Below are 27,379 nucleotides of genomic sequence, written 5' to 3'. Positions count from 1 at the left end.
GTCTAAGTCCTTAGAGATGTTCACAAAGGCAACACAGCAATTACACCAGCCGATGCCTGTGTAGATATTGTTCCTCTTTCTGCGGCAGTAGTTTATTGATCACTTACGGGTGTGACCTTGGGTGGTAATATATCTCACGATTAATTCATGAATTTAGTAATCAAAGGCTATCGCATAGCCAATTTATTATTTTCCCAAACGTATTATGAAATATCTAAGAGGCCACACTTCATATATCTGTTTTAAAGGACATTTGGGGGAATACACATATTCCCTTTCCTGTGGAAAATTAGACAAGAAAATTGATACCATTCTTATGTCAGTAAGTTAAATGTGTAGTAAACCAACGGCTGGTTAGCTTAGCTTAGCATAAAGACTGAGTGAAACAGCTAGCCTAGCTATGTCAAAAGCTCCAAAGCACACTAATTAACACATTATATTTTGTTTGTGTAAAAAACGAGTCTAAAAATGACAATTAACAGTCTTGGCTGCGGCTAGTTGCCAGGCAACCAGCGGAAGTTGAAGTCAGGCTAGCTGTTTTCCCCTGTTTCCAGTCTTTATGCAAGACTAAGCTAACCAGCTGCTGGTTCCAACTACATAATTAGCAAACAGACAAGAGAGTGGTATCAATCTTCTCACCTAACTCTCAGCATGAAATCAAATAAGCCAAAATCTTCTACTGCTCCTTTAACAATGGATGTTCTTCTTTCATTTCCAGAGTTTGTTGTCATGTGTGGCCTTTGGCTACGGCTGCGAGAACTTTTCCAAGTACGAGGAGCAAGGCATCGGTATTCAGTGGTACAACATTAACAAGAGTCCAGAAGAGGGAGAGCGCTACACCTTCATCGTGTCCATCATCATGATGCTCTTTGATGCTGCTTTCTACTGGGTGCTCACCTGGTACATTGAGAATGTCTTTCCAGGTATTCATTTTAAGCATATTTGATTAGTATTATTTGTACTCTATCTACACATCTAAAAAAAAAGATGCAGATTGTGTTCTACTGTGTTTGACTCCTCTTGCATGAGATCTCCTCCCTTAGCCCAACCTTAAATCAATAGCCAATGCAGCTATCCTAACAGGCTAGTCTTAATGCTTTTCTCATCGACTCTAATTAAAAGAAGACAGGATTTGTGCCAGGCTGTCAAGAGGAAACAAGCCAAGCTGTTATTAAAATGTGAATAATGTTCTCCACGCTTGATCCCAGGCCAATATGGAATCCCTAAGCCATGGTACTTCCCTTTCACTGCATCTTATTGGTGTGGGACAGCCTCAGTCACTGACGTTGACCCCGACTTGCAGAAGGACTCCGCTGTACATAACGGTAAACTGACACATCATTTTCTGTTCTCATCTGCGGTGTGTAACTGTAGTGCAACATACCCAGTTATTATGTATTTGCCAGATTCTCAAGTTAATTGGGGAGTAACTTAATTGGGATGAGTCCCAAACAAACATTAGCACCTTATTTGTCACATTGGGTGATAATAGAGCTTGGCTCTTTGTGGGGAGAAAAAAAAGGTGAGTTTCATGTTAGGAATTTGTAAAAAAAACAAACAATTTCCAATTAACATTAAGAGTGAGTGAGTTGGTTATTTTTGTCTTTTAGCGCTCAGCACTGTTTTCTTTATACTTTTTTAAAGGCCCAATCAGTATTTTTTACAATAGGAATTAAAGAGTTTGAGAGGAAACGCAGCATTCTGTGTGTTTTTCAACCATATTTTTTTGAGAAAGGCATGTTTTATACCAGTGTGTACGGATGTTACTGATGTAAACAATCTTTTTGCAGCATCAATAAATATTAACAATGTAATTTTGGTATTACCTTATGTTAGTCCTGTATGTCTGGAGGAAGGTCTACCCCTTTGTTTACATTTGATTCATGGTTTATAAGACATTTTTATATCTTTGATATATTTTTACCTGCATTTATGCTTCTTTCTCTGTTTATGTTTGTGTGTTTATGACTGAATGCATGTGTTTCTAAAGAGTATCTGGAGAAACCACCACCCGATATGAAAGCAGGGGTCTCAATCCGCAATCTTGTTAAAATCTACAAGACTGGAAAGAAGCTCGCTGTGGACAGACTGAGCATGGACTTCTACGAGAATCAGATCACATCTTTTCTCGGCCACAACGGAGCCGGAAAAACAACCACAATGTGGGTTGCATTATCTATTTCTCCCATGCTTTGCCACTTGGCTCAATATTCATGTAATTTCACAGGGTGCAACTAATCTAACTTGTACACAATGCAGACTGTACTGTTGCTACATTAATTCAGTGGTCACTGCTGTCAAAGAGTGACATCTTCTGCGAGGACATTTATCAGAAAGAGTCAGCTGTGGCATTGATAGTGGGACTTATCTAATTGCTGTTTAAAGAATAGTGAAAAGGTTGGAAGGGGTTTAGGATGACAGGAAGTAACTGAAACCCAGTGGCCCAGAAAGAATGAGCGAGAGAGAGAGCAAGTGATGCAAGACTAAGGGCTGAAGGGAAGACATCCGCTCTGAGCAACTGTAACGAAACATAACAGAGCACAATAACAGAAAGGACAGAGGAAGGACTCTGTCACACACTGAAGCTCTGTGTGGATGTATTTCTATCTGTGAGATGCAGTGTCACGATTGAATTTGTGCACACAGTTTGAAAAACATCATGTAGTTTCTTTGGGGATATGCAGAGATTTTGTCACATTCCAAATAGTACTACCTTTAACCAAAACACTCAATATTCAATATTTTCAAAGGTTTTTTTTGTCTAAATTGGCGTTTTTTGTTTGGTGTTTAGTATTTTTCTGCCCAGGCGAGTAAGTAAATAATACATGATTAATGACCTGAGACCGAATAAAAGTTAATGCAGATGATATGGATAGTCATTGCTCCAAATCTTCTGATACAGCTGTACAGTACTGGTTCCATTTTTCAGTGCTTGTGATGAAAACATCTTTTTCCTACTTTATTAACCATGAATTGGAACATGTTGATGAAGTAGGACATAAAATCTATTGACAGTTATGTTTAAATGGAGTAGGGAATAAATCTAATTCAGCATTGTGTTTAACCAGCTGCTTCTAAGTTGCAGGTCATTTATCATGAGGTAAAAATCACAAAGGAAATAGCCAGAATACATGTCGTAATCAGGATATTTGTGTCTTGTTTATGTCCTTTTTTCCGCTGTAGGTCAATTCTGACAGGACTGTTCCCGCCTACATCAGGAACAGCACTCATCAACGGATATAACATCCAGACTGACATGGACAGCATCCGGAAGTATTTGGGAATGTGCCCACAGCACAATGTCTTATTCAATGAGTGAGTGAATTTAGAAGATCCATCCTTTGTTCTCAACTGGTTATTGGTATAATCCTGTTTTGCCTCTGGTGCGTTTAAAAAAAATCACATGCATAATGAGGGCTCAGCTTATGTTTCACATCAACACATCATTATCCCTTTCCCTTTTCCTGTTAAAAAAAGGAAATGAACTTTGTTCACTCTGTCCACTAAATTTCTCCTAATAGCATCGTTCCCAACCATTATTCCTCTTTTTATTTCACCTTTAGATTCCCCTTCATTTCTCGTTGTCTACCAACTGATTACCTGCAACTCGACACAAGTCCTACATCATAATTATGGCTGAGCGACTGCAAATTACTTTCATTAATATTAATCCCAGACAGTCAAAGCATCTATATTAAGTAGGGTTAAAATATTCATGCAAACATAGAGGTAGACATATTTTGCTCTCACCTGTGAGGCAGTTCTGATGAATTTCAAGACTTTTCTTTACGTCCGTTCACAAAAGTGCATACAGCTGCTGTATGATCTTGCAGGATGCATTAATGTGACATTTTTGGAGATTTCAAACACTTACATATGAGTAAGTAGCAGGTGATGCCCTCTTTTGTCACTCTTACCTCCTCACATGTCAGTCAAATGGACGTTATGATATTATTTTCACCTTTACAGGCTGACAGTGGAGGAGCATATCTACTTCTACGCCCGGCTGAAGGGATTCAGCCGCGATGAGGTGAAAATTGAGATGGACCAGATGATTAAGGATGTTGGTTTACCACATAAGCGGAAGGATCTTGCCAAGAACCTGTCAGGTGTGTGTATGTTGATATGTTTTTGGATGGGTGTATTTCAGTGTCTGATTGAAATAAGATGTAAATTTTGTTTTTGATTCAGTTTCTGTGCATGGCACATTAATTTCCCCTGGGAAGGAATGTCATCTGTAGATTATCCATTCTATTGAGGATGAAGCTGCCCTGTTATGCCATTCCTCTGCCAGCACATGTGCATGCGGCTGTCTCGACGTACACATGTGCTGTACCTGTGTGTCACAGGTTGTAATTCATTGTCTGGGGGGGGCATGAGCTTGATAAATTGTCCCCAGTCATGGATTGCTTGTGAGCAAAATCACTGAAATATGACTTTCAAGGGTGATCTATGCTGACATTTCCACTACATTAGCACTACATTGGATGCATTTTGAAGAGCTCGCTATGAGAGTGGAGACTGTAATAACCAGAGTGAGGTGTATCTACTTCCCTGTCATCAATCATTTTATACCACGCAAAAGACAATCAAACCTGGAGAGGTACATCTCGACACATGTATTCCATAATCAGTTCCCAATAGTGTGTCCATTTTACATCTGAAACCTAATGTTGACAGATGGTTGTGTAGGATTTTTCACTGATTACTGCCAGAATGTCTGCTACCCAGAACAAAGATGAGTATCCATTTCACGTCTGCTGCAGTCTTTTTTTTACTTTCTTTGTCATAAGAACACATGTCCAAGACAAAATATATTACCAAGATAGAAGCTGATGGAGATTGTTCTGTCTTCTAGGTGGGATGCAGAGGAAACTGTCTGTGGCTATCGCCTTTGTTGGCGGCTCAAAAATCGTCATCTTGGATGAACCTACAGCAGGAGTGGACCCCTATGCCCGCAGGGGTATCTGGGAACTGCTGTTAAAGTACAAACAAGGTATGGGATCAGTGGTAAGAACCAAGGCTCCAGTAAAGACTTTGAAGACCCCTATGTTTGCAGAATTGACTAGAATGCACAGAGCCCATGTTTGATCTGTTTCAAACTGAGAAACTTTCCAAAACTTAGCTGAGCTCAAGGTAAACTTTTAACTGACACAGCTCAAATGTATCTAATATGAGAGCAGTTAAGTTTTTTTTTTTTTTTGCCTTGCTCTCTGTGACACTCAATTGTGGGTGGAGAGAAATTGTAATTTGCGCTGGAACAGATTGAAATGGAAGTGAAGACAAGTGAATCCAAGAAGCTTTAATTGACATCGCTATTTAACAGAGTCCCTAATTGTCTGCCATATCAGTCAGCTTGTCACTTTCTGGCCTTATATACTTAGAGGTTGCTGGTGGCTGTAAGCAGTACATGGACATTATAGTTGCACATAACTCTCAACAGATGTCTAAATGTTTAATGTGCATTGAGTGACATTCCGCCCTCACTGTGTCATTAGCTTCTCTCTCTCTAATCAAGTCCCTTCACTCCAATTGGGAGGTGGAGATAACTCTGTTATAATGAGAACACCCACATTCTGGCTGAATGAATGAGTCATGTTTTGTGCCTCTCCAGTCTTATTTGCAGCACAGTGTTACTAAGGTTTGTCATTAGGCGAAAAAAAAAGGCTATCGGCAGTCTATTTGTATGAAAAGGCTGAAATTGGACTTAATATTGTGGTTTTTCATTGCTAATTAAGTGTGCAGGTTTTTCAGACAGACAGGTTGACCAGATTGCCCTAAGTGGGTATTGTTTTTATTTAATTCAGTAGGGTCTTATTTGGTCTTAAAATGACTCATGGTACAAAGGAACATGGACATAGTGTTCTCGTGCTAATGGATAAAATTATCAGTGTACATTTTAGATGAGTATGCTTAATCTATCTTGTAAAAAACAGGGAATGTTCATCAAAATGCTAATATGGTGGCATGTTGGTATGTGATTATTCCTTAGATCTTTGCATTGAAGGTGGCTTTTAATGTCCTCTTTGTCATGTGTAATTAGGAAATTATAGTAGAAGGTGAAGATTTAAAGTAGAAATTGGCAAATTATGAATTTTTAATTATTACCCATTGCTGGAAGTTGATTACTATTAAATGACCCGACTCATTATGTTATTAAATGGGCCTCGAGGATGGTATTCATATAATGGATCTTATACATTCAGCCTTGTGCCTTCAGCCTTATGTGTATTTGCTGCGACAGCACCATTTTATATCACCCGATTTATTGATCGTAATTGATAACTTTACCAACTTAGAAGCCTTTTTTAGTGCCCTGAGATGCTTGTTCTCTGTTCTCTTTTATTTTTATTTTTTACCACACATAGCTCTTAACTGCCACATAAATATGAAAGTTAATTTTACATATATACACATGATGCACAACATATTTTAGATCCCATAGCTAATGCAACTTGCTATCCAAGGAGTTTCTCATTTTAACAGGTTGTATCAGCAGCCATGTAATGACTGAAAGTAAAGTTAGTTATTAGGATTTAATTAGTAGTTATACAGTTAAATAACATAAACCAGATCCTCTAAAATACTACAAACAGTATATTATAGCAGCATATCATAGCATTGAGCATTTTGAATCCCACATTGAATACTGACACCATGAATGCTGCATTTAGGCTGAGATTAGACCTGATACATGTAGGCAGGTGATTCGGTTTGTGAGAAACACGGGGTGCAAAGAAAATGTGGGAAGCAGTTCATATTTTTAGAACACACAACATTGATATAGTTGTTTTTTGTTCCTATGCCTCGTTTAACACCTCTGATATATATAAAACATAAAGTAACAGTTGTATAGATATTGATAAGCTTGGAAAGTTATTTAAAGAATGATTCTATCATCACAAATTGATTTTATTATTCAGGTATTATTCAGTTTTAATAATTACAAATCTTTCTTCCCAGACTTACCTTGAAAACATACTGACAAAATTCAAGTGGGATGTTTGCAGCAACTCCATTTATTGTAGACTCTGATAGTAGCTGCATGCATTTTGAGAGTTTCTCTGGCAGTTGTGAAAAATTGAAGTACCATGCATAATGCATTTTTCCCAGGAATACAAATTAATGTAGAGTTGAAGCCAATGTTGCAGTACAAATGGCATAAAAATGCATCAGCCTTTGTTTCTCGTATGTGATCTTACCTAAGTTGTTTTCATGACATAGGAAGAAAAACATTCTGAAGATTTTTTGGGGGTAAAAGTGCAAATGTTTTGAAATTTAAAATCAAACCTCTTCAATAAAATGTTTAGCAGAGGGTTGAGGGGAAGACTGGAGCAAGCTGTGAACTTTCGACCATAGTATTTGGAACATCATATAACATTTAACACAATGCTCATGCACAAAAATATTCTTTCAACCTGTGTAGCCTTCAGCAAATAGTTAGATTCTTTGCAATAGCCGCAATTTGAGTTGTGCCAATAAACAAACTACATTAAAGCTAGCTTTTAATTGAAGCAACAGGCCCATCTGTCTTCTGTCTCTGTGGATGTGCTGTGAATGGTGTCAAGGTCAAGGTGGCACTGTGGTGGTGCAGTGGTTTGCACTGTCGCCTCACAGCAAGAAAGTTCTGCTACGAACCTGCCGGCCAGCTGTGGAGTTTGTGTGTGTTCATTCTGATGGTTTTCTCCGGGTGCTATGGTTTCCATCCCGCTGTCCAAAGACATGCAGGTTTGGTTAATTGGCGACCCTAAATTGCCCGTACCTGTGCGAATGTGAGCATGAATGGTTGTCAGCTCCAGGCCGCCTGCCACCCTTCAAAGGATAAGCGGGTATGGCCAATGGATGAATAGATTGCCACAAACAACAGTTAATACAGTTTTGTCCAATAATTCATCTTACTGCGGTTGTACATAAAATCTGTCCAGCTTCACTCAACCACTGTGAAATCTGTTTCTATCAACTTGATTTAGAAGGAAGGAAGCTAAATAACAGAAACCAGATTTCCAGCCTCACTTTGCTGTACGTAGTGCAAGTACTAACCAATTTACCTGAACACACCCAACTCCATTTGATATATCACTTTGTGCTGTAATGCACCACAACACACTATAAATCAGAATACCTTTGTGGGCCATCTGCAGTCCAAACACATTTATTTTGCTCCCAGCTCACGGATGATGCAGTGCGATTTGATTTTTATTTTTTTCCCTTGTAAACCACAACAAATCCCCAGGAAAATCATCTGTGAGTTTGAGCATCCCATTCAAAATGAGCTGGCTCTGACAAACTAAACCTCAAGCGTTCTCCTCAACCCACCCCCTTCTTAAGCATAGCTTTTTCTCCCAATATGTTAAATTGACTGGGCTGTGGGCATTCATTCATCTTGGGCACTTTTGTTGGAGTTCGTATATATAGAGGGATGCAGACTTTCTTGGCATAGCATAAGGCAGCAATACTTAACTAAGAAGGGATGGATTTAGCAGCTCAGCTGGTGGCAGGGCACAAAAAGGGGAGGGAGGTGGGAGATGGGTGGAGGGGATACAGTGGAGAAATATTTGGCCAAGCAAAATGGCTGCATTGGGCTGCAGTTAATGACCTCTGAGTGTGTCCTTGTCCCTGGGATAATGTGACCTGCGAGGATACAAATTTAACTAGCTCAGTGCAAAAGAAGCCGCCAAGCTCAGCAGAGCACCTGACCTTTTGCAATAAACAGCAGAAAAAATCAGCAAAGAAAGGGTGAAAACTCCATCCAGTCAGCTGCTTACTAAGAATCTCCTGGCCGTGTTTTGAGATTGATATGTTTGATACGGCACACCTGTCATGTCTGTAGGTAGTTGAGTCTACAGCCATGCTATTGGCTCTGTGAGGCTGTACTTAGGAAGAGCGGTGCTTTGAGCTAAATGCTAATGTCTGCTAACATACTCACAATGACAATGGCTAACAAACTACTACAAATTGAAATTTTCACCTGATAATGGCACGAGAGGAAAAGTTAAAGGTAGGGGAATGATTACAATTGCACCAATTACACTCATGGAGAAAAGTCAAGGAACCGGTGAAGTCATTAGAATTCATCCTCTGGGCACCGTGAATGCCTGTTCCAAATTTCATAGCAATCCATTCAATAGTTGTGATACTTTAATCAGTACGAAAGTGGTGGACCAACCAACAGGCCGGCTTTGCCATCAACTCCAGCTGTAATTACCATTTATTGAGACTTTTGGCCTTATTAACTGTAAAAAATGTAATTATCTTGAGCTAGCACAGGATTTTCAAAGTCACTGACTTCTAAGCAGGTTTCTTTCTTTGTCACCTAATAAAAAAGTTATCGGGTTAAATGTTTTCTGCTGGATCAGAAGTTACCCAGTACTCTGTGATACTGCTTTCATGCTGACTGCAGAGGCATGACCATGCTGTGACCCTGTTACAGATCTAGTTCCTTTTCTGATTTCTGGGGTATGTGATAATTAATATGTGTTATCTGATACAGCGTGATATGAAAGGATTAGAACACCTGTGAATAACCTTGCAATGCATGCTGTAGTTGTCATTGCAATTGTGCTCAGTTTGATGCCTCTCGAATCAAAGGACTCGCAGCACAAAAGGAAGCTGAAATAAAATGTGATCTCATAGAAACGCTGGAAAGTAGGCTTCGGGTGGCCTTTATCATCATTGTAATTTTGTCCCAGATTCACACCCACGCACTCCTCTGGAGTTTGCTTTGTTGCCATGAGGATAAGCATGGGTAAAAAACACAGTGGAATCAGCAATAAAGAGATAAGTGAGTGCCATGCAGAGACAGATTGTGATATTGGCTTGATTTGAACACTTTTGATCTGTGGCATCTTTTTATTCTCAGGCTTCTTTTTCATAACGACAGTAGTCAAAACAAACAAGGTCCAAAGAGAAAAAAATCATCAGAAGGGCTGCTTATTTTTTTTATTTCCAGTCTGTGCCGTAACTTTTTTAACATTTGCAATCCACATTTTTTGTTCTTTACTTCAGACACAGTGTCTATTACACGCCACTTCAGACACCAAGCACACTTACTGTTAATGTGGCAATTCAGGGGACATCGATTGAGTCCCTCTCTCTGTCTCTCTTCAGGTCGCACCATCATTCTGTCCACACACCACATGGATGAGGCCGACATCTTAGGTGACCGCATTGCCATCATCTCCCACGGCAAGATGCGTTGCTGTGGCTCCTCACTCTTCCTAAAGAAATGTTTTGGCAGCGGCTACTACCTCACTCTGGTCCGAGATGGGACTGAAAAGATGACAGCTCAGCGTGATGGTATCGTACACAGTCAGGCCAAAGAGGTACGAACATAATTATTATTATTAATATTATTAAGGCAATTTGTTCTTGTACGGCTCCTTGTTTTTATTTTTCATTCATTCATGAAAAAGAGAGTTTGTAATAAAAACATGTAGGTTATCAAAAAACATTGTTTTGGGATCCTCCAGGATATTTCAACACTGCACATGGCTGTTGACAGACACAACATCAGCTGTGTGATCTCATTATCTAAACAGATAAACACAAATTTGGTAATTAGGACCCTTTCCTGACCACGCAATTACCCTTCTTTTTTATCCTTATTAAAATAACATTAAACTCCTGTAATTGGAAGGGGATCATTCTTTTTGACTTCATGTATCAAGAAAAGAATTTCAGCTGCAAGCCCCTTTGACACAACAGTCTCTAGTCTATTATTGAACATGGCTCCCTCTGACATTCCTGAGTGCTCTCTTTCTCTCTTGCCACCCTCCCCCTATAATGATCTGTGTTTAGTCTCTCCCAGCATGAGAATTGGCAAACGCCTACGTGCTGGATGATACTAATTGTCACCGGGGAGAGGGGTGATTCTCGCTTTTGCTCGCCAATGGTGCCGAGCACACTTAGTTTTAATCAATAGGAGCAAATGAACAAGATGCACTGATGCCAGCAGGGCTAGAGCAATTACCATTAGTCTGCAGGCCCTTTGAGGTGAGCAGAGTCATTTGTTTGAAATAAATAAATAAACATGCAAACACCTTTGTGGGCAAGGTAGAATTGCACCCCCTTTTCCCAGATGACGACTTTGTAATTCAGTGGAAAATTTTGCAATTACACAGCCAATATAACTCGGAAGCAGAGCTGGACAAAGTTTCATTCTCCTGATCTCGTTCAGTGTAATTAAACTCCATTTGATGAACGTCATAAAGTTCTTTAAAAACACAGTGAGGTGTATTCAACCTTTGTTGAAATTATAATGTAATCTTCATTTGTGTATATTGTCTTAGACTGAAAAGATTGTGACATCATTTTACACTGCAGGTTGACCACATTACCTGTTGTTTTATGCATGCAGCTTTATTTAAAACAATTAAATAGAAGCTTGTGGATGGCATCCATTATTCCATTAATGATGGGAGTTGTCAAGGAGGCACTGTTCATCATTCTAAGTGGTAAGGCATGATAGGGCCTTTCTAATCCAATTCTGATTAACAGGAAAAAGATTGTCCTTCGAGGAGCAGCAGCCCGGATGATGGCATCGGCAGCCAAAGCTGGGGCAACTCTGATCCCTCAGGTAGGAACGTTATCTCTGTCACTGCCAGTCGTTTTTTAGGATTAGCGCCTAACCTAATGCTATATATGGTAAAACATACATTTGAACAAAAAATTGTGTGAATGTTTGTGTGAATATTTAATCCAAAACTAAAAATTAATTCCTATTCAGCCCCATTTTAAACCTCCACTAAAAATAGTAAGTTACCGTAACACACACACTGAGTTAGGTACTATAGCTCAGCTCCACGTCAGCCTTCTTCAGACCAGCAAAGAAAATCCATTTGCTCACTTTTTTTCCCACCTTTTTAGTACCAAACCAACAGACACCACAGGAGTAGGTGCATAACTAGCTGCTACCATCAGATGCTATTGAAAAACTACTGGTAGAGTGCACTTTAATGTCCTAGTCACAAATTGGAGAGTTGGAGTAGACAATATGGAACAAAAACATTTGGTGAAGTGTATTTTGAACATAATATATCAGAAATTATGACAAATCCCCTGCAAATTAATGATCATGATCAAAAGCTCCTCTCTAGCAGTATGTTTATATAGAGGGAGTTAACCCATTATGTCAACTTGTTGTCTCTGATGAGCAGTGTTTAATGTCATCTGAAATCAGTTCTGGAAAGCAAGGATCAATACATGTTAAATTCCACATTTTACACAATTCTCTTGATATTCTATTGCCATATAATTGTATCTAATTCGACGTCATCTTATTTATTTATTTATTTAATTAATCCTCATACAAGTTATTAACCAATTATTCATTGAGCCTACAGTAGTGTGTGTTTGGCGAACAATGAAATCTTGTTTTTCCTCACCTTCAGTGTTTCTGCATTTAATTAAGAACATGGAAATGTAGAGAGACAGCGGAAAACGGAACTGATATTTCCCAACTAAAAGTTATGATGCTGGTGATTTGATTTGTTTTGATCATTCTTAGCCTTGATCATGTAAACAAAGGTATGCATGCAAGACATGATCAGAAGGAAAATCTCAGGTAGCCTCCAGTTTATTGTTTATTATGCATTGGAAAATCAATCAAACCTCCTCATACCTTCAAAATGATGATACACTTGATGTTAAATATAAGATGCCATAAAAGCAACCATATTTCCACAAGTGACAGCACATTTCTCTTTTTGAACACACACACACCAGCAAACAGACAGAAACACACACACATTTTCACAAATTATTCAGTCTGATCTGTGTGAAGCAGATCCATTTACTTCTTCATAAAGCACCAAGCCGTTGGTTGTTAAGCTGCAGTAATTATGTATGAGAGGTTCTGGATCAATAATGGATGTGATGCGTTCTGCAACACTGTCCTGATTGATTCTCTCTAAGACCCCGCTTCAGAATGGATGAGGCAGGAGAAGTATGTCCACTGATTTGTTTCTGTATGTTTAAAGGTCACAGCTTCAGGTATGTCGTGATCTCAATGCATTGCATAGCAGTTTTTCAGTGTTTTACTTCAAAAGATTTTTTGGTATTGCATCAACATTGGGTTTAGACGTTTTAAAAGTTGCAGCCAATAGTGGCGGTTGCTCTTGAATTCTCTGTTATATCACTCTAAGAAACAACTTCATTGAGACATAAAAAAAGGGATAGAAATATGTATTTTTCCACAAAGGTCTGTTGTTTGTGTGTGAGTGCAATTTTACCATCCTTTGGAGTTTGTCTTGTGAGTAATTTGGCAGCTATTTGTCCGGCAGACCTGACAGCTGTGGGTCAACTTGTGCGGCGCCACGTCCCCGAAGCAGTCTTCTTGGAGAGCATCGGTCAGGAGATCACCTACATACTGCCTTATGGTGCAGCCCGAGATGGGACCTTTGCCCTGCTCTTCCAAGAGCTCGACCTGGCCATGGCTGACCTCGGCCTGACGAGCTACGGCATCTCTGACACCACGCTGGAGGAGGTACACTAAGCGTGGGACTGACATATTTCTTTGCCTCAGATTTAGCCTCAGCACCCAGTTATTGCAAGTTGGTTTTCACTTTGATAGTTAGATACCAATTTAAAATGTATGTAAAGAGTTGCAGGACTTTCACCAGAATATTTTTCCTTAAATATAAAATTGATATCGTCTGTGTCAAAACATTTTCTCCATAATCATTGACCAAGTGTACTGGTAGTAGTAGTATTGTCATTGTTATCTTTACACATACAGTGCATGGTCTTATGTCTTCGAAACAAATGACTCACGCAGTTTGTTTGGCATCCAGACTTGTCTTGGATCATGTGGCTGAGTGACTGTTGGTTAATGCTCTTCATGTAACTCAGACACTCATGGCCTGCAGGCAATGTAAATAATTCCTTTTGAGTTTCTAAAATTCAGACACAACAAGGTTATTTCAGCCGTCCATGTCTTCTTTTGAAGTGCAACTACGCTTCAATTGAAATACACATTGATTTTCCATACACAACGCTAATAAACAAGGGCTGATAGATGAGATGTTTCATGGAATTTACTCATATGATAACATTTATTCTGGTTAATGTTACAAATAGCTTTTTTAATGTGTTTTTGGCTGATATAGAATCACATTCAGTACCAATTTTACATTTTGTTGGCTTTCCCAGAAAGTGTGCAGAGACTTTTTAGAGGGCAGATGTTGAAACAGGGCTTAACACGCCGAGCAGAATGAAATAAGGGAAGGTCACTTGGAAATGTTTCACAAATATGGAGATTTATTTATTTTGACATATGGCCTGAATTAATAAATGAAGTCAAGGAGGGCACTTCTCTTAGAGAGGCCAATTGGCAGGTGCTCAAGTAAAGGTTCGGGTCTCTGTGGATCCACAACCCTGATCTGATTCTAAGCAGAAACTTGACAGAGATAGCCTGTCCACTGCAGTATCATTAGTTTGTGTTCATCCTTCTTGTGTGCATGCTTATTAGGTGACAGGAAACATGCGGTAGCTCTCAGAAGATGCTAGATTCACTCGTAATTTGTTCATTTCACAGATATTTCTTAAAGTGGCAGAAGATACCAGAGTGGATGCAGAAATACCACGTAAGGTGACAATATGTATGCATGCAGACACATGTCAGGGGAGTAAACAGTTTAATGTATAAAGTCTCTTGGCAAACATATAATGTTTATTACTCCATAAAACATTGTTCTTTTCTCATCTGTGACGATTCATCAAGTTAACACGTCTGCACACTAATTCCACTTTAAGCCTTTAACATCTTCTTGATGGAACTACAATTATGCCACCATTGCTGACTTTTCTATCGACTCCCTGAACGTATTTCAGGAAGAAAATAATGAACCTCTCAATTCTCCACTTTATTGTATAGCCAGAATCTGGCTGCCACAAAAGGCACTCCTACATTGCCTTCAACATTTAGCAATGATGTTGCTTAATCGTACTGTATTAGGCTGAATGCTAGGTAGCACCATTTATCTGCTGTAAAAGAAGTATGACAGCACAACTAACCTAACTCCAAAGAGGCCATTTCATGGAAGAAGAACTTATCACATGTGAAACTAAACAACAGGTGAATGACTGGTATACAAGACACTATGAGTTCCTCTTTGTGGACACTGATTGACCCCAGTGGATAAATCTTACTCCTTTATCTCTTATTTGCAGCGTTTTTGTTTTTCATCTATCACTAAACAACTTCAGCTCAAAATCTAATTTCCTCACGTTCCTAAAACACCTGGGTTTTGTGCTTTTACAGGGAATAATATGGCGTCTTGCAGGGCAGGTAGCTATTCCTGTTGTTATTTATAACCCTAAATTGGGTCAGGCCAAAACAACATATCTTATTTGTATTCCCACAGCAACAAAGGAGCTTTTGGTGAGAGACTGCAAAAGAAGCTCCCGCGCATCGAAGCGGAACAGCATCGCCAGCGTCCACATTAAAACAGTCTCTGGAATCAATGGCAAGTCTCCAATTGTGAAAGTTGACTGATTACTAATATTTATGGGTGTACATGTAGAAACTTATTATTAATTATTGAACTATGTCTCTTTTTGTTTCTCATACTGTACAGAATTAAAGGAAAAGTTTACAAGCAAAGTGGAAGGTAGGTACTGTATTTCGTCCTGAGTGCAGACAATCTTAGCTGTAGCTTTTCCACACACTTTTCATTCTTCAGTTATTAACTCCATTTAGTTTGGCTTCAATTTGACTGTTTCACCTCAGTGGCCGTTTTGAAAAGAGGGCATAAACAAAAGCTCTGTCTTCAGAATAAGTCATTTCTAAACCGAATTTCCTCCCAATCCATACAACATTATCTAACCTGTCTCTTCTCCTATTCAATTTTGCCCTCATGAAAGAAATTCACTTGCATAAAATGTCTTTCATCATGAAAATGGTTTTCAATCAACATATGCTTTATTATCTAAATGACTCCTGTGAAAATATAGTGCTTCTTTTTTTGTAACAATATTCTTGGAGAGTGTCAGACATAAAACCAAAGTGTCTACAAAGTCCTTGTTTATCACCTTTTTCCTCCTGAGTCACACCTAAATTTCCATTTTCAGAACATGATATATTAAAACGATAGTTGCTACACTGAGGAATGAGCGAGTGCAGCTGGCAGGTTTAACACTTAAGCTATATTTGATCAGCCCATTAGCTGTGCTGGAAAGCGTGCTCAGCAGGTCTTTTACATATGCATAGATGATAAATAACACGGTATGTTAATGTCCACTCCAGACTTAAAGAAGACCGCCATTGTCAGTGGGAGGGGATCCATGGTCATCACCGGATGGGAGCTGATCAGGAGGCAGTTCCTGGCGCTCTTTATCAAGCGCTTCCACAATGCCCGAAGGAGCCGCAAGGGACTCATTGCCCAGGTAATGGCCCCAGTCTGTCAAAGTGATGAATTGAAGGGTTATACTAGGAGGGTTGCATGGGAGGATCAAGGTAGGATTGTATGAAATATATGTTGGCTTTCAAAATCAGTTAATGACACATATGATAGAGTAAGCTAATTTCAAATCTGGAGGGGAAAGTCATGTCATCCATCTTAATGGAGTCAATAGTTGTGGAAAATGTAAGTTGTGGGAAAAGAAATTGACACAGAAGGCAGTATATGAAAGGGAAGACTTTGAAAAATGTGAAGAGCAGCACCCAGAATGATGTAACAGGATGTCAGTAAACTGAATGTACAATAATCACCTTTACCTCCCAAAGGAAGCCACGTGTTATTCCAAAGAATACTCGAGGAACTACAGAGGCTAAAGTTGGCATGAGTGTTTATTCTATTATTAATATTATTTTTGTGAGCCTCAAATAGTGCAGATTTATGAGCACTCACCTTTACATTGTGACACATAGTCGTGCCTAGTGTGGCCAGGAAACTGTTGTGTGTAGAGTGAGTGGCTGGAAGGTGTTTTTGCTGGCTTCAGATAGAGAACTATCAGCGTCACCTGATCGCTGTGATTGGCACCAGAAAGGCAAAGTGGCACTCATGATTTGTTTTTCCTTCATTTTACTGTGTGCTAATCATGTGTTTTCATTAGCTATGTATCAAATGTGATCGCATAACAATTACAGAGATGACAGACTGCTTTTAGCCCATTAAATTTACGTCTATATTATTTTGTTCCTCATAAACATAATTTCAAAAGTCAAAACCAATAAACAGATGTAATTTAAACAAGTCAAAACCAATTTCGGTAACTAGCGATTTCCAAGGAAAAAGTGTAAAAGTGTGTTCTGTTGACACACACACATACACACACACAAACACACACACACACACATCACCACCCATCTAGATTCACATTGTGTATGTAAATATCATGTAATGCCATCAGTTATGACAGCTGCCATGATGCTGAAATAATCATAACTGAAAATGACTGAAGTGCAGCTCATCATCCGCTCCGGTGTGCTGTCGTGTATGAGTGTGTGTGTGTGTGTGTGTGTGTGTGACAGAGAGAGAGAGGGAGAGAGTGAGAACAATGTTTCACCTTTGTGAGGTGTTCAGGTTCTTCTTGTAATTTGCTGCAGTACCAATCCCCATTAGTCACTGTCAGTCTTGGACGTCCCTCTTTAGTGCGGACGCAGAGCAGGATGGAAGGATAAGTGTGTGAGTGTGTATGTACAAGGGTGCACATTGTCTGCAAGGGCGCACCTCCTACCTCTGCCTCTTTATTCATTTGGCTAAAGCCCCCCCCCCCATCATGTCAACAGCTCCCATTGTCAGCAGATATGATTGTGTGGTGAGGTAATCTCCTCGAATACAAGCGGTTAGGGGGAATATAAAAGAGATTATGGCATGTAACACAAAAGGAGTGATTTATGGGGATGAAAGTTGGGGACAGGCGAGTCTTGGCAATGTCAGAATCAGGGAGAAGCAGTTATTGGTTATGTTGCAGTGGATGAACTGAAGGCTTCTGGTATTTGGAGCAACACGCCTTTCAAGCTGTTTTGAGCTTTCTGTTAAGCAGCAGCTGATGTACGTTGTGCAATTCAGAATATTTCTTCTAATATTTTTAGTCAGATTATTGCTACAGCGTGGTTCACAATTTGCTGTATTTACGTTTCTGTATTGTTTTTGTTGTGGAAACAATATGTTTCCTAACTGTTTGTTGTGTTTTGTTTGAATGCTGTGAAAAAACAAAACACATTAACACATCAGTAAAAAAATATCCATGGTGATGCTGTTATCCACTTTAACACAAGGTGCAGCAATAAAGTTTATTCACGAATGAAATTGGATAAACATAAATGTTTGTTGGGAAAACAAGCTCAATCCAATCAGCCATTTGACTTTGAAGGAAATAAAACACATCTTAATGTGTGTGGTGTTTTGATGTTTATGCCCAGTTTGCATACAATCCTGTCCTCTTCTTTAAATCCCCACCAAACTCGAGAATGCAATAAACTCATGCATTGTTCATGGGAGTGCTTTGGCTTTGAGAGCATAATGACTTCTCCCCATTTTTTTGCAGATCTCTCTCAATGGAAGAAGTACCAGCTGTCACCTGCAATTACTGTAGAGAGAGAGAAAAAGAGAGAGAGCAACAGAAAAAGAATAGTTTAGTCTTTTGCGGTCTGCCATTAAGCTTTTCAGTCTCATTGCTGCTCTTTATCTTTCTTCCGAGCACATTTCCACGGCCATAGCCCCGTGCAGTAAATTTGGGATTTTCAATGTGGCATCTTGAATTGGCCTGGCAAATTGCACGCCCTGCAATTAATCAAGTGTACGCAAACCTCCCCCTGCTGCTAAGTGCGCCCCAACCTACAAGTGATTAAACATTAAAGATAGCTTGCATTTTTCCCACTGACCTTTTTGTCAGCTCTAACAATGAAATGAAAAGAGAATTACATGACGGAGAAAAGAGGATTGGATTGGGGGGGGGATGAGGAGGATAGGGAAAGTGTGGCAGCGTCTGGTTTAAAAAAAAAAATAACACAAAAGACAAGAGAATAGCGAGAAACTAATTATATCTGAGTGGCCAGATGATGGTGGCAGTGTTGGAAGTGTTTAATCAAACTCATAAAGCGTGCAGAAGAGCCCAAACAAGTTGGTGGGGAGCATATTAATGTGCGCATGCTATCGCAGTGTTCCTGCGCTATTGTTGATTGCATCAGTCATTTTGTAGCACGTAATGACAGTGAGGGGGCTCGGGGAGGGGAATGATGAAATTGAGCTCGCATTGAATCTTGCGCAATCATGCTTACACACATTAACATGCATCTGTATCACCCATGCAGACTACATGATAATGCTTCATTTATTTATTTTTTTTGTTTAAATGAGTCCAGCTATCATTTTATCACTCAATTGTGTCGTTGTATGTTGTAACATTACATTGGTCATAAAATTAACACAGCCTGTTTCTACAGTGAAAATGGCATTCATACTGCAGCGCTTCATGATTAAATGGAGCTTTGTGGCAGAGAATTTGAAGGATTTTTACTTCTGGATTAACTCTTGTTCCCTCATGGCAGATAGCACGCTGTAAAACTGAAAGTGAAAGTATGAAATTTTACAATTTTGTTTGTTGCATTATGTTATCTTTTGTTTCTAATCTGTGGTACTGTTTTGTTAATGTTGGTATAGCTGTACAGCATAGAAATACGTTATTTCCCTGAAAAGTACCCGTGATTTTAGTGAAATCTCTTGCGTTTTCATAGATTTTTATAACATTTTACTTCAAAGGAGTTTTCAGATGTATCAGGATGCATGTCTGAGTAGTGTCAGGGACGCTTTAATTAGGTATTTTGACTTTAAATTTGTCACCATCCTCCTAGGTGGTCCTGCCTGCTGTTTTTGTGTGCCTGTCTCTGATCTTCTCACTCATCGTCCCACCATTCACTGAATATCCCAGTCTGGAGCTGCAACCCTGGATGTATGGTCTGCCGCAAACCACCTTTTACAGGTAACCACATTATGATATAGCCTAGAATGATTTTTCAGCTTTGTTTTCGTTAGTCATCATGGCATTTTAACCCAATTCAGCACAGATTTTAATGTAGATGTAAATGTTAACAACAATCTATGATGTTTTCCCTCTACGAAAACTGTTACAGACCACTCTCTGTTGCTATTACCCAGGGGAGAATCCTCTAGCAAATTATGTTTACTGTTATCAGAGGTAATTTGAGGAAGAGTAGGGTAGTTATAGTACGAGCACGAGATACAATAGCAAACAAGGCTGAGAAGATGAACAATAGGCTGCAAGACACCTCCAGCTTCAAAGGCAGAAAAGGACAAATTGTATATGACATTTGTCTTTAAGACTTTGCTGAAAAGTTACAGAAAGGATTGCTGCTTTTTTTAGATATGTTTTTTTCGGTAAAATCTCTCCATATTCACACCAGTAAGCTCAACATTGCTGCAACATCCTTCCCTGTAACATCACAAGTGCTGTAAAAATGCCAATTGAATTCTAATACGCATCACTGGTTACAGCATCTGCTCAAGCCATCAAACTAATCTTGGCGCTGTATTCATAATCTGTCCTTGTGACGTGAAGCTGTTGTTGCTTATCCACCCTGCAGGTATTTCATTCCCCCTGGCAGCACTTTGTAGAGATTCACTTTGAAGATGTCAAGACACAATTAAGTGTAACCTGAAAGTGGTTTGTTTAAGATACAATCTTAGCTCTTGGTCAGAGTGTTGACGTATTTATACACTTTGGTTTGAAAGGATCTAATATATCTAATATATTAATAGTATATGCATGCATGAAGCTGAAGATAGACTCTTGAAACAATTCGCTTCACTCAGAAATGTATTGCATTGAAGCATTTCAGTACTTTTAGTCCCTGAACTTGTTTTTCAAGAGGAAGAGTAAAATGCTGTACATTTCTTCCAGACTTTTACTCGGCTTTCATACCAACAATTCTTCATTCAGTCTGTCTGTGCCTCTCCGTCAACGGTGCTCAAACGGTGGGCTGTCTCTCTCCATGGTGCTGAAACATTCAAACCCAGTTTATTTGCTGTTATTCCTTCTACCACAATTATAACTTCCTCTGTGACCACTGCATGGTTTACATAGATTTGTTATTAGTGCTTAGCAACAACCATCTAGTAGTGCAACAGCCATAAACTACCAAAACCCTGTGACACCCTAGCAACCTACCTAGACACAAGACACATTGCTCTCCATAAAAGATAATTTCATTGTCGTGTCACAATAATACCAGATGTTTTCATAAGACTGACATTCAGTTTTCTCAGGAATTCTAGGGAACCGTGCTAGTATGTGATACATTTTTAAACTGGAATGACATTCCCTCTGGCCAATTATTGAATATTGTCTTTTCTCTTGAGTGACTTTAAAACATCCTGCTTGGTGATGACTGTGTGATTAAAAGTAGCGTGCCTCTTCATCTTAAAGAGTCATTCAGTGCCATATACATCATAAGTTCCAATGATCCATTTTAGATTGCAGTGATTGAAGATAATGATTGATCATTATTTCAAAGTTCAAGGGGCTTTGAACCCTGCTCACTAGTGTATAATGTATAACTGTTGGCAATAATGTGGATACATTACCCACTGTATTATTAGTTTTTGGAAAATTTCTTTTCTAGAAATTGGAATGAGATTTCACAATATGGAAGGTAATATTTACACTCCAAATAATTATGATTAAGAATACTCTTTGGTTTCATATCCCTGTAGTATAGTGTAGCCTTCATTTGACTTTCCTCTGATAGTGTCTCAGTTCTTACATGATGATTTTTTACTCGATGATCATTCATGAGTTCCACTGTTTCTGTGTATATGCACAAGTCTTCATTTCGGAACTGTCCAATAGCTTTATTATCTTGAATAACGTGGTAACCCAGCCATTGTTAATTGCAAAACACATGGCTGCACATAATCCTTTTTTTTTTTTTTTTTTTTTTTTTTTTTTACAATCGGACCACTTCAATTGCGCTCACTGGTGGTCAAGGAATTGAACCTATGACCTTCATGGAGACGCCTCTAAATGAGACAATGAACACTGTATTAATCCAAATGGCTGGCTGAGCTGCGGCCACTGCTGGCAGAAAGCCATCACGATGGTCTTTATGAAACACTGTGTTTTAACTCCCCCGGTACCCTTAAGATAAAGGGCAGAGTGTGTGTGGTTAGTAATGAGAATGAAATTGGAATGGGAAGATTGTTTAACTGAGACACAGGGCTTAGATATGTACAGGACACTCAGATGATAATGAAAGGCTGTGAAGAGCCTACACTGTACACAGAATCTTGAACAGACTCATATCGGTCTGTGCTTGAACAAGAATACGCATCAGGATAGAGCTGGACTCAAGCTATAGAGAAAAAGTGCACATCACTGTACAGTGGTTTTAGGAATGCATGTTTTGACTCCTGGGCTAAAGAAAAGAGAGTCTGCAAACTCAATGATTTCCTTCTCACCCTTCATTAAGATAACCTCAGTCTCATGCAGCATTGCTGGCATGTATTTACTTGAAATGCACCACATCCGATCCCCTGGTGTACACGTCTCACTTCCTTTCAGGCCTTCTTGGATGTCAAGATGCGTTTAAGATTAATGATCATCTAAAGTCGTGTGCTTTGCCAATGTGGAAGACAGATTAGATGACTCAGAAAATCTTAATCAGTTGTGATGGGAGACAGATTAGAAGACTTTTAAAATCTTAACCTGTTGTGACATTTCATTGTAATCTAAACATAATGATAGATTTCAGAGGTTTTTGTCACTCAAGTAGATTCAATAGAATTACTGTATTACTTGACACTTATCACACAATTAACTGAGATTGTTCTTCTGGCTCACAATATATCACTGACTGAAGTGATTCCAGGGCCTCTGATATCAAAATATCTGATTAATTGATTAATGTGACACCAGTCAAACCAACAATAGAGGTTTAAAAGTCAGACTCAGCTTGCTCTGCTTCACCCTAATGTAAACTCTGCTCTTATTGTTTGTTGGCAGTCTTCTCTTAAAGATGTCTGGTTGCAAATATCAAGCATTTGTTTTTTTTTTCAAGGCTGCACAGGTCATTCTGTAAATCGAATCAGCTAGATAGACCAACATCCAATGGAATGACATCTTAGCCGATCATTGGTCATGACCACCAACACTCTGATTGGTATTTCTAGTTTGAATGTCTAGATGGGTAATTCCAGTGTAAATCAGGCGAGAGGTTGTCCTCTAGTGTTGAAGCCTAATCCAAGCTCTCCTTGAACCAATCAATACTACAGCCACACCCAGTGTCACTTCACAGTTTAGCAGCTAACTTCATGTGTTTCTAATTCCATTTTTGTTCCAGTGTGGACAGTTATACCTTGGCTCCACCAAAAGGGGCCAAGCATTTTCTTTACGTTTTCCCTCTATGCTTGTGTCACCCAAGTAATGCTTTTTGCTCAGTTTTATTGACATTGTGACATGTGGTTGATGCTCAAGGATAAAAGCGGCATGTGTACCTACTGTGAGGGATTAAAATGAAAACCTTATTGCGCACTGAAATATCTGAATGTCTATTTGTATTTATTATGTTCCCAATATTTACAGCAACGATGGACCCGATAATGTGGAGGTGTCTCGGGTGGTGGAAACCTTGGTGAACAAGCCTGGCTTTGGGACTCGCTGTATGAAAGGAGACCCAATACCGTAAGTGTTTTTGAGTACACAAGAAGCCAAAAGAACAGTGTTAGTGTGTGCACATGCATTCATGCCCAATGGTACTTATAAAGTGTTCAGCTTTGCAAGCTGTGTATGTGTGGCTAGCAGTCATACACCTGTGTATGCACATATGCAAACATGGAGTCATGCATGTCTGAGCACGTGTCTGTGCCTCCTTAAAGAAGTCCTGCAGCAGAAATGGAACAAGCTGTAAGAAAGCCAAGTTGCCCAGAGCATTGGAAAGGAATGCTCTGCATGATGTTGAAAAGCAAACGATCACCCTGATCAGAATAAGTTGAGTAATGAATACCTCTTTAAACTTAAAAATGAAATGGAATTATTACTGAGCTTGGAGCCCACATATTTCAAAAGTGCTTGTGTATCACAGTTCTTCAAACACAGATCACACATATTTTAATTCAGAGGTGTTATCCAGCAGTTTTTAAAAAGTATGTTACATGTGACTTGTGTAAGTGGGTAAAAAGAAACTCTTCTGATAGCATACAATATCCAGTTAACATTTTTTTTATCATGTTACACAACAGATACAATTATGGTTAAGATGAGAGAGCACATTGTGCATATGTTTTTCAGCAGATGTGGTTGGCAGGAGTCACTTATTAATTAAACACTCATATGTCCTCCATTGTTTTCTCTTAGGAAGTTACCGTGTTCTTCTAGTGGCTCTGATTGGTTCACTCCATCCGTGGATCAGTCCGTCACTGACATCTTCCTCAACGGGAACTGGAGCATGTCTAACCCCTCCCCCTCCTGTCAGTGCAGCACCCCCAAACGGACAATCATGTTACCCGACTGTTCACTGGGTGCAGGAGGACTCCCTCCACTTCAGGTTAGTCTCTTTACACTGGAGCTTCTGCCATATGGTAGAAGGGTGGTGTGGTAGTTGGAGCCATCGTTATGTGACTTTAAAGTCATATTTGATGCCTTGCAACAGCCACTGTGTCAGTCTCTGTTTGAGGTCCCTTGAGCAAGACTGTTAAACCCTGCCTGAACCAGGGCTACTGGGTACGGGGCACCCCTATTTGCCTGTGGACTGTGGTAAAAATGCGTACACTTACTGTAATTGTGTCATCGAGTGATATACTACAGCAAGAGAGTGGAATGGAATGATAAATCTCAGATATAAAAAATAAATCAGTGACACAACAGTACAATAAAAAATGCTTCTCGTGGGAGCTTTTGGGTTGCAGTCTGAAAGTCCCAGTCAGCATCATTTTGATTTGAAAATGTAAAGGTACTTACTAACAAGGAATTTGCATTGCATTGCAAAATGTAAATCAGCCTTTTGTGCCGCCTCTCTTTTGTGAACTAGCGTGCATGCATGTAAAATTAATTCCAGTGAAAATACCTGAATTGGCCGTTGCCAAAGATGCTTGTTCCCCATACCTGCTAGAAATTCAGTTCAAATATAGTATATGCCAGTCTTTCACCTTGTAGCATCTTTTAGAACACTTTATTGCATGCACTGCCAACATAGACTTTGCAAAGGACCTCACCTTTTTCTGCTCACGTCAGTCCTGGGAGCCCTGTCTCATCCTCCAGAAGTCAATACTCATCCATTACTTTAACAATATACATGGCCAAACGGCAGCTAGGGCAAATTTTGCACGCTGTGACCTGAAGAAGCTTGATCCAGGCTGGGATCGATGGGAAAGTTAGAGACCCCGCATCCCTGCGTACCAGGTACCACCTGTTGACTGGACCAATTACATTACAGATAGAAAGTCTCATTTGGGGCTAAATGGTTTTCAAAATCTAAGCTTGAGAGAGAATAGACGAAGAAGCTGCCACCTCCACTCAAATGTCATTTTATTAGAGGTGTTTTTGTCTGTTTACACTTGCTTTGTGACATGTGCTTTCATTTTAAGAGATTTGACTTTGAATGTCTCATTTCTAGCCCTATTTAAATCTGCGGGTGTTTTCTTCCTCTTGGAGTGTTATGATGGTTGAGAATTTGTTTGTGGTAGTTAACCCAGATGGAGGGAGGCTAGGAGCAGGGGAGTTTGGATGTCTTATACCTGAGATTTGGCTGCAAAACAACATTGCATTTATAGCCCACTCACAATTTTGTAGTAATTTTTGCAATTTTTCAGCTTCATTTCCATACAGACTAGCGGCCTCTGCTGATTAATCCTGCAAGACCTGCAGCTGATGTTTCCATTGCTGCAGGTGAGCATGGGTTGGAAGCCTGTGATAGCTTTCTGTTCGCATACAATGGCATGCCAGACAAACTGCTATGTGGCAACAGTTTGTAAATCATAGCAGATGTCTTTGTCACACTAAATACATACTGTAGGATAACTGTTGACATACACCAACAGTCATGTCCTCATGAAATCACAATGTTAAAGTAAGTAATAGCCAGAATGTTTCACTTGTCACACAAATATCAACAAAGATACATAACATGTCATGTATCCCCAGATGTAATACAGCAGATCATTGATGCAGATTTCCACGAGTATTGCCCTATATGTCTCGTCTTCTAGTGTTTTGTAACATGACCATTCGCAAAAGTACTTGATATGTATCGACTTTTGAATGGCTATTATGTAAAAATAATGTTTCATACATCTTCCACTTCAGTGAATTAACTCCAAAAACAACCTTTATTTTGAGAAAAAATATGAATGAATGCTGTCTGATGATGGTTACAGCTTGCAGTAGTCATCATCAGCACTTATATTATAGCACAGTGTGTATATTCATGAAATTGGAACATTTATCTCTCAATTACATGTCAAGAGCCTTATCAACGCTTTCCACTCTCGCACTTCACCTACATATAATTCAAAATACCTCTGCTTCACAACATTATTATAATGGTATGATTAAACACAATTTACTGCTAATATAATTTACCGCCTTTATTGCACTGCATTCCTGACATAGTAGCTATGTCGTAGATCGCAGCTCGTCTTTCTCGTCACTGTGTTATGTCTTCACTCACTTGAGCTTGAGCTACTTTGTAAAAAGATGGAGCTTTGAGTGAAGCGTTTAAATTTTCCAGTTACAGTAATAAAAGTGTATTATAGTAATATGGATATATATTTCACATAAGATCCAGTAACTGAAACTTGATGTTTTGACTTTCCAGTGACACTATTTGTCAGTAATCGTTTTCTTATTTTAATTTAACATTATCGTCTAAATTAAAACACAGTAATGTGGCCTAAAGCCTTGTCAGTGAATATCGTTTTAAAGTAATAATTTTCCTAGATCAAATTGGGATTTTTGGAGTTGGAATCAAAATGCCATTATATCTAATTAATGAAAAAAATACACTTTGTCGTGGGGAATCTAATTACACAATAGACCGTCCTAAAGTTATGCTTCACAAGTTTTTAAAAGTGTCAGCTCTTATATGTCAATGATTTAAACAGTCATTGTAAGTTCAATTTGCAAAGTGGTTATGAAGTAGCTTCTTTCGGCGTCGGTTTTTAAGGGAAGTGAGGGAGTGTTGAAAAGAGATATTCTGTCCCAGTTGAGAAAATACTCCTACAGTCACATACAGATATATCTAAAATGATTTTGTCTCATAATTGCCATGGCATTTCCCCCTTCAATATTTGACGTACTTGGGAGATGACATCTGGGAAGGACAAATGAGACATCCATAAAAAAGAGAGAGACTCTGCAAAGTCAATGACTTTCAACAAGCAGGACATGACATGACACAGTTTGAATCAGCAGGGCTCATCTGCCA

General features: G+C 39.2%; 1 protein-coding gene across 1 annotated transcript in view; it reads left to right on the top strand.

The window, feature by feature from the left end:
* Window positions 1-27,379, top strand: part of LOC139305672 (phospholipid-transporting ATPase ABCA1-like) — a 125,633-nt gene that overhangs the window by 40,585 nt on the left and 57,669 nt on the right. The window contains exons 16-31 of the mRNA XM_070929595.1: window positions 719-923; window positions 1,209-1,325; window positions 1,991-2,162; window positions 3,184-3,315; window positions 3,970-4,109; window positions 4,859-4,996; window positions 10,108-10,322; window positions 11,497-11,575; window positions 13,281-13,483; window positions 14,534-14,582; window positions 15,363-15,464; window positions 15,576-15,608; window positions 16,244-16,383; window positions 19,796-19,923; window positions 23,542-23,640; window positions 24,313-24,502. Coding sequence (XP_070785696.1) covers window positions 719-923; window positions 1,209-1,325; window positions 1,991-2,162; window positions 3,184-3,315; window positions 3,970-4,109; window positions 4,859-4,996; window positions 10,108-10,322; window positions 11,497-11,575; window positions 13,281-13,483; window positions 14,534-14,582; window positions 15,363-15,464; window positions 15,576-15,608; window positions 16,244-16,383; window positions 19,796-19,923; window positions 23,542-23,640; window positions 24,313-24,502 — 2,142 coding nt within the window. The remainder of the gene's footprint in view (window positions 1-718; window positions 924-1,208; window positions 1,326-1,990; window positions 2,163-3,183; window positions 3,316-3,969; window positions 4,110-4,858; window positions 4,997-10,107; window positions 10,323-11,496; window positions 11,576-13,280; window positions 13,484-14,533; window positions 14,583-15,362; window positions 15,465-15,575; window positions 15,609-16,243; window positions 16,384-19,795; window positions 19,924-23,541; window positions 23,641-24,312; window positions 24,503-27,379) is intronic.

Source organism: Enoplosus armatus, chromosome 23, assembly GCF_043641665.1.
Source record: "Enoplosus armatus isolate fEnoArm2 chromosome 23, fEnoArm2.hap1, whole genome shotgun sequence".
NCBI classification, from domain to species: Eukaryota; Metazoa; Chordata; class Actinopteri; order Centrarchiformes; family Enoplosidae; genus Enoplosus; species Enoplosus armatus.
This window is presented reverse-complemented; position numbering and strand designations above follow the sequence as displayed.